The sequence below is a fragment of the Carassius carassius genome, chromosome 29 (genome assembly GCF_963082965.1).
Source record: "Carassius carassius chromosome 29, fCarCar2.1, whole genome shotgun sequence".
NCBI lineage: Eukaryota > Metazoa > Chordata > Actinopteri > Cypriniformes > Cyprinidae > Carassius > Carassius carassius.
The window spans coordinates 21,072,631-21,086,026 of record NC_081783.1 but is presented as its reverse complement, the minus strand read 5'-3'; the positions used below and the strand labels follow the sequence as shown (position 1 = coordinate 21,086,026).

Here is a 13,396-nt window from a genome sequence, read left to right as displayed (position 1 = left end):
GGTGAAAGGCTTGTGTGTGTAAATAACATTGATAAAATGGGGGAGGTATTCCAACATATATGTGACCCTGGACCAAAACCAGTCATAACGGTCTTTTTTTCAACATTGAGATTTATACATATATTATACGAATAATCTTTCCATTGATGTATGGTTTGTTAGGTTCTGACAATATTTGGCTGAGATACAACTTTTTGAAAATCTGGAATCTGAGGGTGCAATAAAAATCTGAAAAATGCCTTTAAAGTTGTCCAAATGAAGTCCTTAGCAATGCATATTAGTTTTAATATATTTACGGTAGGAAATTTACAAAATATCTCCATGGAACATGATCTTTACTTAATATCGTAATGATTTATGGCATGAAAGAAAAATTTATAATTGTGACCCATACATTGTATTTTTGTCTATTGCTACAAATATACCAGTGCTACTCAAGACTGGTTTTGTGCTCCAGGGTCACATCATGTTTAAAATAATAAAACTAAATATTGTGATTCTACCTTGTTGTTTGCAACCCAAGTTTTTTTAAGGTGTTGCAGAGATGTATTACGAACAAGAGAACTCAATTACAGCCTCAAACAGAGACCAAAAACAACAAACCTGTAGATTATAGTAATGTTTTATCAGCTGTTTGGACTCTCATTCTGACGGCACCCATTCACTGCAGATGATCCACTGGTGAGCAAGTTATGTAATGCTACACTTTTACAAATCTGCTCCCATGAATAAACAAACTCATCTACTGTACACCTTGGAAGACCTGAGGGAAGATGTGGAAGGAATACTATATATTACACAAATAATAATAATAATAATACATTAATAAATAACGTAGATGAAGCGAGTCAAGAGAACCAGTTGGTACTGTGATCTTGGCCCCCTCAGAGGTACGCTAATCTACTGCAAGAGCTTTTAAAGCCTCTGTAAACTGGCACAGCTGAAACCAGTGAACACAGTGTTCTGATTGGTGTAGGAGGGGGCGGAGACAAGTGCAATCAACCAATAACAATGTGATCCAGTAGCTCACTACATTACCCTCTTTCTTTCACTCATATTGATTTTTATTTATTTTTTATTTACCAACATTTCTTAGAATGCATAAAAGTTTCATATTTTTATAAGGTTTTAGCTGTATTAACATCTTCCAGGATATGCCAGGAAACTTGCTGCAGTGTGTTTGCGGTCAGCTTAGCATCTACGCTGCAGTCAAATGAACATGTTTGTTTTTCTGTTGAGGGTGTGGAATGTTTTTTCATGCCCCACTGCTCAAACACACACACACACACACACACACACAATACTGCAGTCTGCCAACCATTTAAAAGCTGCTTCGTCTGTCCATCCTTTGCTTACTTGGATGTGTTTAAGGATTTGAATATTTTATGAAATGCTGCCATCAGCGTTTGCGTCTGCCTGAGGTATCTCTCTCCTTTCACTGTTTTTCACATGGACTCTGTTGTTTAGTCCACTCTTCCACCATCCTTGTCATCAGGGTTTCATTTTACAACCACCTTTGCTCTTTTTAACACGTTTCAGTTGGAGTCCAGGTTTTCAGATACATTCAGAACAAGCTCCCTGAGAAAATGTACTGCTCAGATGTTGCTCTTTCATAGATTATGAAGCTTAATTTGAAACTTTAGGCATAATTCTTCAATAATTCATTTTACGAAATAAAGAGAGAAACAAATGGTCATTATATAGTAAATAAAATGTTGTTTTTTTATACTAATCTTTGACTTCTGAATGAAGATTATTATTATCTGAGCAGAGTTGGAAACATTATTGAGATTTCTTTTACACTTCTATTGTGAGACAAATGTGAGATTACTGTGAAAATTTGTTCTCCATTTAATCTCATATTAGTCTCTAGCACAAACAACTGAGATGATAAAGATCTTTTTTTTTCTGTTATTTTTTTAGGTTCATAAATTAAGCCATAGGTTAATTGTAACTTTATCTGCTTTTCTATCTTTCTCAACTCCAAGATGATTCTCCCAATGAGAAAGCAAACAAGCTTAATACTAATCACTCAACACATAAAATCAAACCCTGAAAATACAGATGTAATATTTTATATATAGATGCTTACATTTAATTTATTTACTTACATTTAATAGTTAAGACAACAAAAATAGGCTATAGGGCATACATTTTGCTAAAGATTACAACTTAGATAAAATAAAATAAAAAATAAGACCCATATCAGACTTCAGACTCAAATAAGAAAAGAAAGACAGTGAGATGGTCTACTGAACAATCACTGGAGCAGAGAGAGAAAAACAACATGAAGATCTTCCATCAGTCCTTCACTGATCCCAGTTCAGCAGGGAGACCCTCTGCTTTCCTCCACTGAGCGTTTCGCATCCTGAACCATTTCTACAGGAGAGAGAGAGAGAGAGAGAGAGAGTGAGAGACAGAGAGTGAGAGAGAGAGAGAGGGAGAGACAGAGAGTGAGAGACAGAGAGTGAGAGAGGGAGAGACAGAGAGAGAGAGAGAGAGGGAGAGACAGAGAGAGAGGGAGATTAGGCTGATTGTAAATCAGGAGATATCACTTTAGCTGAATTTTTATATTTTCTGAAAACTGGAGTGGTATTTGCAATATGTTTTTTGTTGTTGTTGGCTGGAATAAATTCAATTTCAGATTCTGAATGCTCTGTTTATATGAGCAATAGATTTTTTTTTAAATAGTCAGATTCAAGTGTTTACATTGTTTCAGGTCCACAGATCTAAATTTATTTCAGACCAAACTTAATCAGATTAACTGAGGGGTGTTCATTAAGGCTTTTCAGTCGGTTTAGGCCATCAATCTGATTGTAAATGGATTATTTGAATACATGCAAATGTAGCTAATGTTATCCATCTCAGCACAAGTTGTGAAACATTTGACTTATGAAACTGAGTAAATATTTCACTTTTACACACACACACAATGATCTTAAAGTATACTAAATTAGAGAGTTGCACAACAGCTCTGAGGTACAATGATCTTTAACACTAGCATTGCAACACATTTACAAAACTGTATATAAAAAGCTCTGTATAAATCCCCCTTCTTCGGTAGGGCGACCATATATAGCTGCTTTTTTCTGATTTCCAAATTACATAAAATGTCCTATTGTTTTCATACGTGCTAAAGGACTGTAGAGAGACCGTCAATAGGAAAACAAAGCCAAACCTAAGACATTTTAGGCAATTAAGAGGCGCAGTCATGATATTTTTGGAAATATTTTGTTTGTTTACCTAAAAAACAAACATTCCACTAGTTTTCAGCAGAAGAACAGCAAACACTGTGTGAACAGCAGAAATCAGGGAGCACCGCTCGTCTTCACCTCACAGGTTTCAGGGCAACATGTGTAGCGTTTGACTCGGAACACTTTAGATCAGAGTATCCTCCCATCACTAACCCTACAGAGTCTGTTTACGAGTCAACACAGTGAACAGGCATGACCGGTTTATAGAGAGAGAACGAGAGGTGTACACCTGTTCCTCATACCGCACCCTTTGCGTTTAAGTTTTCTCAGCCTTAAAATAATGCAAATTGGTGATATCATTTCCCCCAGAGCCAGGACAGAGTTTGTTATTCAAACCAATTTTCCCAGGCTCATAATTTGCCTATGAAATACGACACAAATAGATGAGGCACTGTACTTAGCTCTCATGGTGACATTCTCATGACAATGTTGCACATTTATAGTCTTGAGAAATGATCATATAGGGTTATTGTGGGTCTTGTAAAGTTTCAATTCACGCTTCCACAAATTAAGGCCTTAAATAGTGTTAAGTCAAAGCAGAAATCAGAGTCATGGCATATATCTAAACATACTTCAATTAAGATGCAAAAAGAAAATAAGTCTCCGTTTTGTGAATGAATTGCTAAGATTAAATAAATATCTGCCAAAGGTGTATGAAAACTTGCTTTCACATTGAATTAAAGGGTTATTTCAGCCAAAAATGAAAATTAGCCTGTGTTTTACTTTCAGATGAATCCAGTCGAAGTTATATAAAAAATTGTCCTGGCCCCTCCAAGCCTTTCAATGGGGGTAAGCGGGTGCTTTTTGTCATCAGTCCAGAAGATGTGAAATAAAGTGCGCACTTCCATAATAAAACATCCCTCACATGTTCTTGTAGGATAAATATCGATATTTACACTTTTTTTCTCAGGCGCAACTCTGAGATATTCAGGAGCAAAGGAAACAAAGCCAGAACGGCTTCAGCGAAACGACAGTCAGCAGAAGTGAGAAAAAAGTGTTAATTACGGATTCGCTACAGGGGGCCATATGAGGCACGTTTTATTATGGATGTGCGCACTTTATTTTACATATTTTGAACTGTCGACAAAAAGCACCTGTTTACCCCCACTGAAAGGCTTGGAATAGCCAGGACAATTTTTTTTATATAAATCTGATTGGATTCGTCTGAAAGAAGAAAATCATGTACACCTAGGATGCTTTGAGGGTGAGTAAAACACTAACCCTTTAAGTTGATATTTCTAATACAATTGGCAGATATTTGTTCTTGTTTTAATCTTAAACTCACTTTATTTTGATCAATTTTAAGTCATTTTGCTTCTCAAGTAAATGTGTCTTGATTTAAGAATCTTTATACTGTACATTTGAATGAGAAAACAATGCAAAATACCTGAGGATAAATGTCACGTTTTAGCAGTGTAACCAGGAGGTGGTTTGAAGTAGAGCAATTCAAGCCATAAGCTATTTCTTTGTGTTGCTTATCCTTGTTTCGGAAACCATTATAGGTTGTTTTAAGGATACACTGATGAATAGAACGTTCAAAAGAACAGCTTTTTCTTGAAACAAAAATCTTTTGTAACATTAAAAATGTCTTTACTGACACTTTTAATCAATTTAATGCATCCTTTTTGAATAAAAGTAATACTTTCTTTCCAAAAACCCTCTAAATCTTTAACGTTATATGGTATATTCAGTATTACTTGTGCATGAGTGAATACATTAAAGCACACTGTATACATACACACACCCCTAAAATGGTGAATTGCTTAGCCTGTTCTATTGTGTAGGATGATTTATCACAAAGGCTTTCACATTTTGTATAAATGCACTTGGTTTTACACAATCATAGTGACAGAAACAGACCAGCCTCAAGAAGGAATGTGTTTCCAGTCAAATTCTGGCACTGGAAGTGTTGCTCACAAGCTCTGAAGTATCTATTAGATACTGTAAGTAGACGCATTACAGCATTACTAACTGCCCCATTACATCATGACTCCTGTGTGGGTCTTTTATTTGAATGAGTGTGTTTAAAAATCAGACACAATGTGTTTGAACGTGTAGCCCATATCCGTAAGAGGGATTTTTAACACTGTCAGTGTGTTATTTTGAGCTGGTGACAGCAAAACAGGAATGAAGACAATGCATGAGAGAAGCTTGCACCATGGGTATTGTGGCTTAGTGGTTAAAGATCTCTCCTGTTCACTGAAAAGTTGTAAGCTGACACCCCAGAAGAGTTTATCTTTGTGTAATTAAGAGTTTTATCCTCCAGAGGGACTCGATCTGTATAAGTTAAGTCACTTTGAGCAAGGAGAAACACCTCTCTGGAAGCATTATTATTTACTTTAACATTTATTCCTGTCATTAAATTTCCCTGATTAAATAAAGTCAGGCAGGTCGTTATGCAATAAAGACTCATAAACCATATGTCATAGCCTACTACCATGTTGACTGAACCTTTTTTTGGACACGCACCATAGTATTATTATGTTTTTTTACATTTGGAACTACATTGAGATGTAAATTCCATGGTACAATCCCAGCTATCAAAAATATGTATGCTAATATGCCTACATATTATCACATTAATTATTATTAACTATTAATTATTGTTGTTTTTAGAACGTTCAAAACATCCCGTTTTTTTTAAATGTTCTAAAACTGTTTTATTTTTATTGGTTATGTTAATGTCAGAGGAAACATTGAGGGAATGTTCAGTTTTATCATTTTGCAAACATTACATGATTGTTATTTTGAATGTTCTCTAAACTAGTAGGCTAGTGAGTAGGAGCCTAAGGTTTAAAAAAAGACTGGTGTCAAAAATGCTTCAGAAAATCATGAACGACGTATAATGGTTTTGTATAAACGTTTTGAAAAATAGCTTAAATAGACAAATAAAAATTATTGTTCATAACTTTGAAATAACCTTGTCAAAACGTCATTAGACAAAGTTCAAGGAATGTTGTATTGCAATTCGATATCATACAGCTAGTCATTTTTGACAGGTGCGTTTTACATTATTATTATTAGTATTAATAATAAAAAACTTTTATTTATAGAAATGTTTGTATAAAGACAATTATGCCTACATTAATATACATAAAGAATAATAATTATTATTATTTTTTTAAATATATAGATTTTGTGCGTTAAAAGCGACAAAACAAAACGCGAGCGCTCCCATTCGACCAATTAGAAAGACGCGGCAATATTGCAACGCTCCCAATCAGCCAATCAACGTGACGCGTCTTCCAAACGTTCTGGATTGTTACGTCGCGTCGCTTGATAGCGCTGTAAATAATGAGGATCTCTTGAGAAACTCACCGCTGTCTCCACTTCGCTGAGTCCACACTCCGCTGCGATCAGCATCAGCGTGGTATCGTCGGGGTGTTTGCTGACCTTCGTGAAATTCTCCTCCAGAACTTTAACCTGATCCTCCTCTAAATGCATCTCGAACATCGCGTTTCCACTCGCGCTCATGTTTCAACTCCGAACAGAAAAACGGACTGGAAACTAAAATCACAGCTCGACTGATGGCAGCCTCAGCGTCCCATGCAAATAAAGTCCAAAGTGTGGAAAGAAGCGGCAGCCTCCACGAGGAAACGCTGTGGGAAAGGGAAAGCACGCAGTCACTGTGAGATGCGCGATGTTGAGTGAGTACTGTACTTGATAATTGCCAAACTCCATCTGCTCTCAGCGCTGGGCTTTCACTGCGTTATGTAATGCCCTCTGGGTGACGTCACAGCAGGGCTGAAAAGTGACAGACCTTTGAAAGTACATCAATAATGAGATCATCCAGTGCTTACCTCATAAAACATGTCCTGCCCATACATATGTCAATTCAATATTAATTTTACATTTAGTACAACAAAACTTAGTAAAATAATATAGAACTGCTATTAAATAAATTATTATCATATATTTCATGTATTAACTATATTTATATTTATTTCAAATATCAAAAATATTTGTAGTAGTATTGTAGTGTACTTTAAAAATAGTATGTAATTGTTATTAAATAGATGAATATTAGTATGAATAATAATTATTTTATTCACTGTATATAGTATAATCATTTAACAAAACATGTATCATTATTATTATTATAGATTTAATGTATTAAATATATTTACATTTATTAAATAAATGAATATATAATATTTGTTGTATTTTAGTAGTGTTTTTTTTTTTTTGCTTGCTCACATGAAATGTGAAACTCACAGTCTGTCCAGCAGTTGTCAGCAAGTTGATACAGTTCTTTTATTGAGTTTTATTGATTATCTCTCCATCTCAGGTAAAGCTCACCCAGCGGATGTTTTCACAGGTCTGTCTGCTGTTTCTCCATCAGTGAAGGGAAGGCAGCAGTTTACAGCACATGACTGTGAAGCATCAGAAGAATGCTGAGTGGTTAGCTCACACACTGTCATCCTGTGAAGCTGCATTCTTTCAGCAGTTATAACTGGAGTTTTTTTTTAAAGAGTATATTTTCATAAAATATGTCAGGTTTTTCAGTGCTGCTTTAATGATGATTTGTGATTTAATTTTATCTGCTTCGGTCAGATTCACCAGCCCTGGTTAATAAAACTGACAGTGTGACACAAGACTCTTGCCACTTGCAGGTCACTAGTGGAACTACAATAACATATACTTTTATAGCGTTTATTCATATTGTAAAATAGCTTTTATTATGATACTTTCTTCTTTTTTTAGTTTAAGTTTTAGAAATGTCATTGAGACTTATAGATACTAGATAGATAGATAGATGTTTTAGATCTTGCTATACTTGTTTAATATACAACAATAGTATATTTATGCTTAAACTGTTACATGTAAATGGAAGCTAAAGACACTTGGGAAAAGTGGGTCAGGAAACCGATGCTCATCTTTCACTTTTGAGCCGGAACAAAACAGAATCAATACAAATGACTCAAAATACTGTCTTTTATTTCTTTGGCATTAGATTCCTGCCCTTTTGGCGTCATCTCTACACCTCCTTTAACCCCTAAGTGTTTTTCTGTTGCCCGAGGAGAGTGTTGGTGTTGGGTTTGAATGACTCACAGTTTTGTTTTCTGAAGCTCTTTGAAAAGGTTTGGGTAACAGTGTCCATACTTGCTCCTGTGATCCCGTCTCTAACCTGGAGGCCTGTTTTCCACTCACGCTCTGAGATGTGCGGAAATGCCCTGTAATATATAATGAGAGGTTTTCATCAGTCAAAATTCTGTTAAAGTGATACTGTGTCTCAGAATACTGTCGGAGGAACACAGGCAGATGCAGAAGGCAATGTGTTTGTTAACAGTATTAATGTGTTGATTCTACTGTATAAGGGTGGAGAGGTGAGTGTTTGCACAGGGAGGAGATGAGGCGTGGACCTCCAGGATGAATCTTTGGCAACATTAGTTAAAGAGAAGGTGATTTTAATCAGGTGTGTTTATGGATGCTTATACTGTAGTTAGTCAGAAGAGCACATACTCGGCATATGATTCCACACCCGATCCTGTAGACAGCAAACAATCAGACACAATCTAGTGAAAATATTCAGTTGAATCTAATACCTTGATGTTAATGTGTGCCTCAAATAAATCATGAAATAAATGGATTTGTAAGGTTGATTTATCAGCCAATATTTGGTCAGCTGTAATATTTCCATTAGTCAGTAGTAATGGATTTCTACTGAGTAAAATTAGCCATTATTTATTTTATGTATCTCATACTATATAAATACCAATAAATAAAATATATAACAAATAAATATAATATTACGAATGAAACATAATTTAGAAATTATAATTCAGATGTGTAATTTATTTCTAAGTTATTTCATAAATATTTATAAATACAATAAATATATTATAAATATAGTCATATTTGATCATGCATTTAATTGTATTATTTGCATCAGCCAATAATAATGCACATTTTTGGCTTTTGAGTAATTATAGAATATACTTTACAAATATGTATTAATTATAATGAATTACTGAAATGATCATTTCATTTATAACGTATATCAAAATATAAATTAAATGCACACTAAATAAATGATAATGCTTAGGTATAATATAAATTCAAATCTATAAATAAATTAAATGCAATGTATCACTTAATTTATAAATACCTATAAATACAATAATGTTTATGCATAGAAATTATAAATATATACCATAATATAAGCATTCCTTACCGTTTTTCCCGATTGTCTTAGTAATCGAGAAAAACTGTAAGAATTTTTAAGATCATTTTTAAACCCTGGCCTGATTATTAACGCAGTATTATAACCAGACAGTGTTAACATTTTTAAGTTCATGTTAGCATTTTCATCAAATACTGAGAAGAAGAGAAGAAATTAGCTTTCATTGCTTCATCCTTTCCTTCATTTTATTATTTCTTGATGGATAGACAGGATTCCTGTATCTTGTGCCTATTAAACCTTAGCCCCAGTTTTAATAAATGTGCCACAGAGCACTGAAAGACTGAAATCCCAGTCCAATTTAGTCCCTGAACAGATCCAGGCACAGACGAAGTCTGGACACATGTAAATACCACAACTACCAGATCCAACTGCTTTAGTGGGAAACTGGTGCTTGACATACTGGTAGAAGAATCCAGTAAAGAGCAGACAGACGGACAACAGACGTGTAGAGTGAACGGCACATGGATGTTACATAAGCACACACTCCTCCCCTCAAATCCACTCAACATCTGGAACTCAAACAGAAGCGACCCGAGGAAAATGAGACTTCAGAAACTGAAGAGACAGACACATCAACAGGCACACTGTCGATCACTCTTTGCTGACACACTGATAACAGGAAGTAACTAAAGGCTAATATGTGAGGTAAATGGATTTAATAGATGCAGTGTGTGTGTGTCTTATTGTGCAGACTGAAGAATAACATCTAAACAGAGTCTGACATAGGCTTCATTACTGTTTCTGTTAATGTGAGTGTGTAGTTTATGAAGAAAGGACAGACTCTATGTGAGTTAGATTAAAGTTCTGGTTCATTTTCATAGGATCTTGAGTGAAAACAGATCCAGTATCTGCAGAGCTCTATGAAAAGCTCGGCACAGTTCCATACGGTTACAATCGCATTCTCAACACTGAACACATGCTTGAGCCTTCACTTTTATATTTTCATTAGGTTGAACTCCACTACCAGTAAGACTAATTTTGAGTTTAGTTGAACACATTTTACCTTGCTTAAATACATTCTGCAAAATGTCACAAATGTCTCCCAAAACCAGCACAGAAGAAAAAAAAAAACAAGAGAAGTTAAATAGCATTCAGAAGCTGAACACATTCCTGACCTTTCACAAGGCTATTAATATATCAGGCAGCTTGTATTTTGCTATGAATAAAACAGTTGTACTTTGTTTAGTTTAAAACACTTTACAATGTTTAAATTTGTTCCACAAGATTCCACAGATTTTCCCCAAAGACAACACAGAAGATGCATGTATATGTTAAAAGAATTGTAGTGATATCAACAAAACAATAAAATAAAATGAAATAAAATAGAAATTAAGGGGTTTTGAAACCTTGAGGGTAAATGGAGGAAATGTCTTTAAATCCTTTCCACAAAATTCCACAGATTTCCCCCAAAACCAGCACAGAAAATGCATGCATACATAAAAAAGTATATAATTATTATAATTAATATAATGAAAAAATAATAATAATGAAATTAAGGGTTTTTGAAACCTTGAGGGTAAACAGAAGAAATTTCTTTAAATGCTTTCCACGAAATTCCACAGATTTCTCCCAAACAAGCGCAGAAAATGCATGCATGTATTAAAAAAATATACATTTATTATAATTAATTTAATGATATAACATTATAAAATAAAATAAGATGTAAAATAAAAGATTTTGAAACCTTAAGGATGCAAAATTAAGTTGTTAAGTGAGAACAAAAATAAAAATCCTAATAATCACTTCTCTTTTCTTTTTGGCTGATCACTCATTTAAACTCTTTATCTTTTCTATTCTGCCATTTTTTTTCTATGGGACAGCAAGTTTTGTTTTGGTCTTTGTCCTGATTGACATTCTATGCGTAAATAAACATGCATGTGTATGCATGTGTACACAGGTGTGTCTGCCTGTGTGTACACAAGAAATAACCACATTAAAAGCTCCAATATATCCAGAACTCTCTAGCTAGGGTTCTCAGTTTTTCAAAGAAATCTTCTCACATTACTCCCATCCTCCACAGACTTCATTGGATACTGGTCTACTGTTAATTCCATGCCACAGGTTAGCATCATTTGGTAGATGAGCGTTTTGTATCTCTGCCCCCACACTCTTAAATTCTATTCCCAAACACATTTTCGATCTTTCTTCATTACAGGATTTTAAGACCCACCTTTAAACATTTCTTTTACTTTCTTGTTTCTCTGATCTCTGACTGCATGATCTGATTCATGCCATTGATTTCATGTTTATCTGTAAGTACCTTTTTAATGCTTTTTTTTTTAAGTCTCTCATGCTCACAAGGTTGCATTGATTTGATAAAATACTTAAAAATACTGAAATATTATCACAATTTACAATCATTACTTTTTATGTGAATATATGTTAAAATGTAATTTATTCCTGTGATCAAAGCTGAATTTTCAGCATCATTACTCCTATCTTCAGTGTCACATGATCCTTCAGAAATCATTCTAATATGCTTTCTGATAACCTTTGATCAATTTAATGCATCCTCTGAATAAAAGTGTTAATTTATCTCTTACATGTTATTCTAAACAGATTAAGTAAAGACTGTAAGCAGATTCCATTATGGATCAGATGATGATTGTAAATAAAGCCACTGACATTTGTGTGTATTTTTTTTAAAGAGGCAGGGCACATGTTTACTGGCCCCTTAAGATGTAATCTGCCTATTGTGAGGAATACCGCACTCTCCCCCGTTTCCTGTCAAACAATACATATTGTGCTCAGACAGGAAATGCCACCATGTTTTTCTGTGGGCAGCAATACATTTAATGCATAAAAAACCCATCCATGTGTGCGTGTATACACACAACAGAACAAAATGATGCAAAATGTTCCACGGAATAATTACAGAGATCCAAGTGCATGTCATGCTGTATCCAAAGCACAGCCTGAAAACAAAGAGACAAGAAACATGCTTGGATCACCTAAAGGGAAAGTGTGGTCATTTATCTGGGCTGGAGGAATGACATCATTCCCGAGAAATATCAAAGTGTTCTGTAGTGGAAAAGAGACGCTGCCAACAGCAGAAGTGTGTGTGTGTGTGTTTGTGTGTGTGTGTGTATGTGTCAGGAGGGCAGCAGGTGAAGCCTGTCCCCCCAAAATGACCACTTGTTTACAAATACATTGTGTGGTTATGAGCCTTGAACGTCACGCTCCATCACTAAACAAGCCCTCAGAGAGTCCCATAGATGTGTCTTACTGAAAAAAGTTGTAATATGCGTGTTCAATCTCGGCAGGGGAGGAAACGTGTTTCCATCTACACCAGCCAACTGTGAACCTCCTGTGTGCATTCATGGACAATTCATGATTCATCAAAACTATAATATTACATTTTAAATCTAAAACTATCCACTGGGGCCCCCCAAGGATGTGTGTTGAGCCCCCTCCTCTTCACTCTACTGACCCATTCCTGCACACTGTCACACATCTCCAATTAAGTTTGTGGATGACACACGACTGTAGTGGGTCTCATTAGCAACAAAGATGAGACAAACTACAGGAGCGAGGTGAGCCGCCTGGCCGAATGGTGCAGCATTGTCTTCTCTTCCGTGTCTGTTGTGAGAGAGTTCAAAACTCTGCAGTGTAGTGATATGTATGTTGAGCTGTACATAAAAAGTAGACATTCCCCCAATATTTCCACCATATGCATGAGAACAATAATCGTTTTCAGACACTGCAACTGTGAAATCCATGGACTGTGGTAACACTCTATGGCAATTGTCGATCTTAATGACGCGCAGCATGAGAGAGCGCTTGTGTTAATGGTGCATTACCCAAGACTGCACCAGTGGACCCTAATCTCAGTCTTTAACACAAACTCTTTGATGGCCTTCACAGGACACTGTTACATGGGAGCTATAATGCTAGATCTTTACTTTTGAAAAAAAAGGACACTTACTGTTATGTTGCTAGGGTGTTTTTTTTATTTTTT

The 13,396-nt window shown here is 35.2% G+C and overlaps 1 protein-coding gene across 1 annotated transcript; it reads right to left on the bottom strand.

The window, feature by feature from the left end:
* Positions 1-1,897: 1,897 nt before the first annotated feature.
* On the bottom strand, positions 1,898-6,937 carry hopx (HOP homeobox). The gene is made up of 2 exons (XM_059516785.1): positions 6,573-6,937; positions 1,898-2,379 (listed from the first exon to the last, which is right to left on the bottom strand). The coding sequence occupies exons 1-2, from the start codon at positions 6,726-6,728 to the stop codon at positions 2,302-2,304; spliced, it is 234 nt and encodes a 77-aa protein (XP_059372768.1). The 5' UTR covers positions 6,729-6,937; the 3' UTR covers positions 1,898-2,301.
* Positions 6,938-13,396: the final 6,459 nt, after the last annotated feature.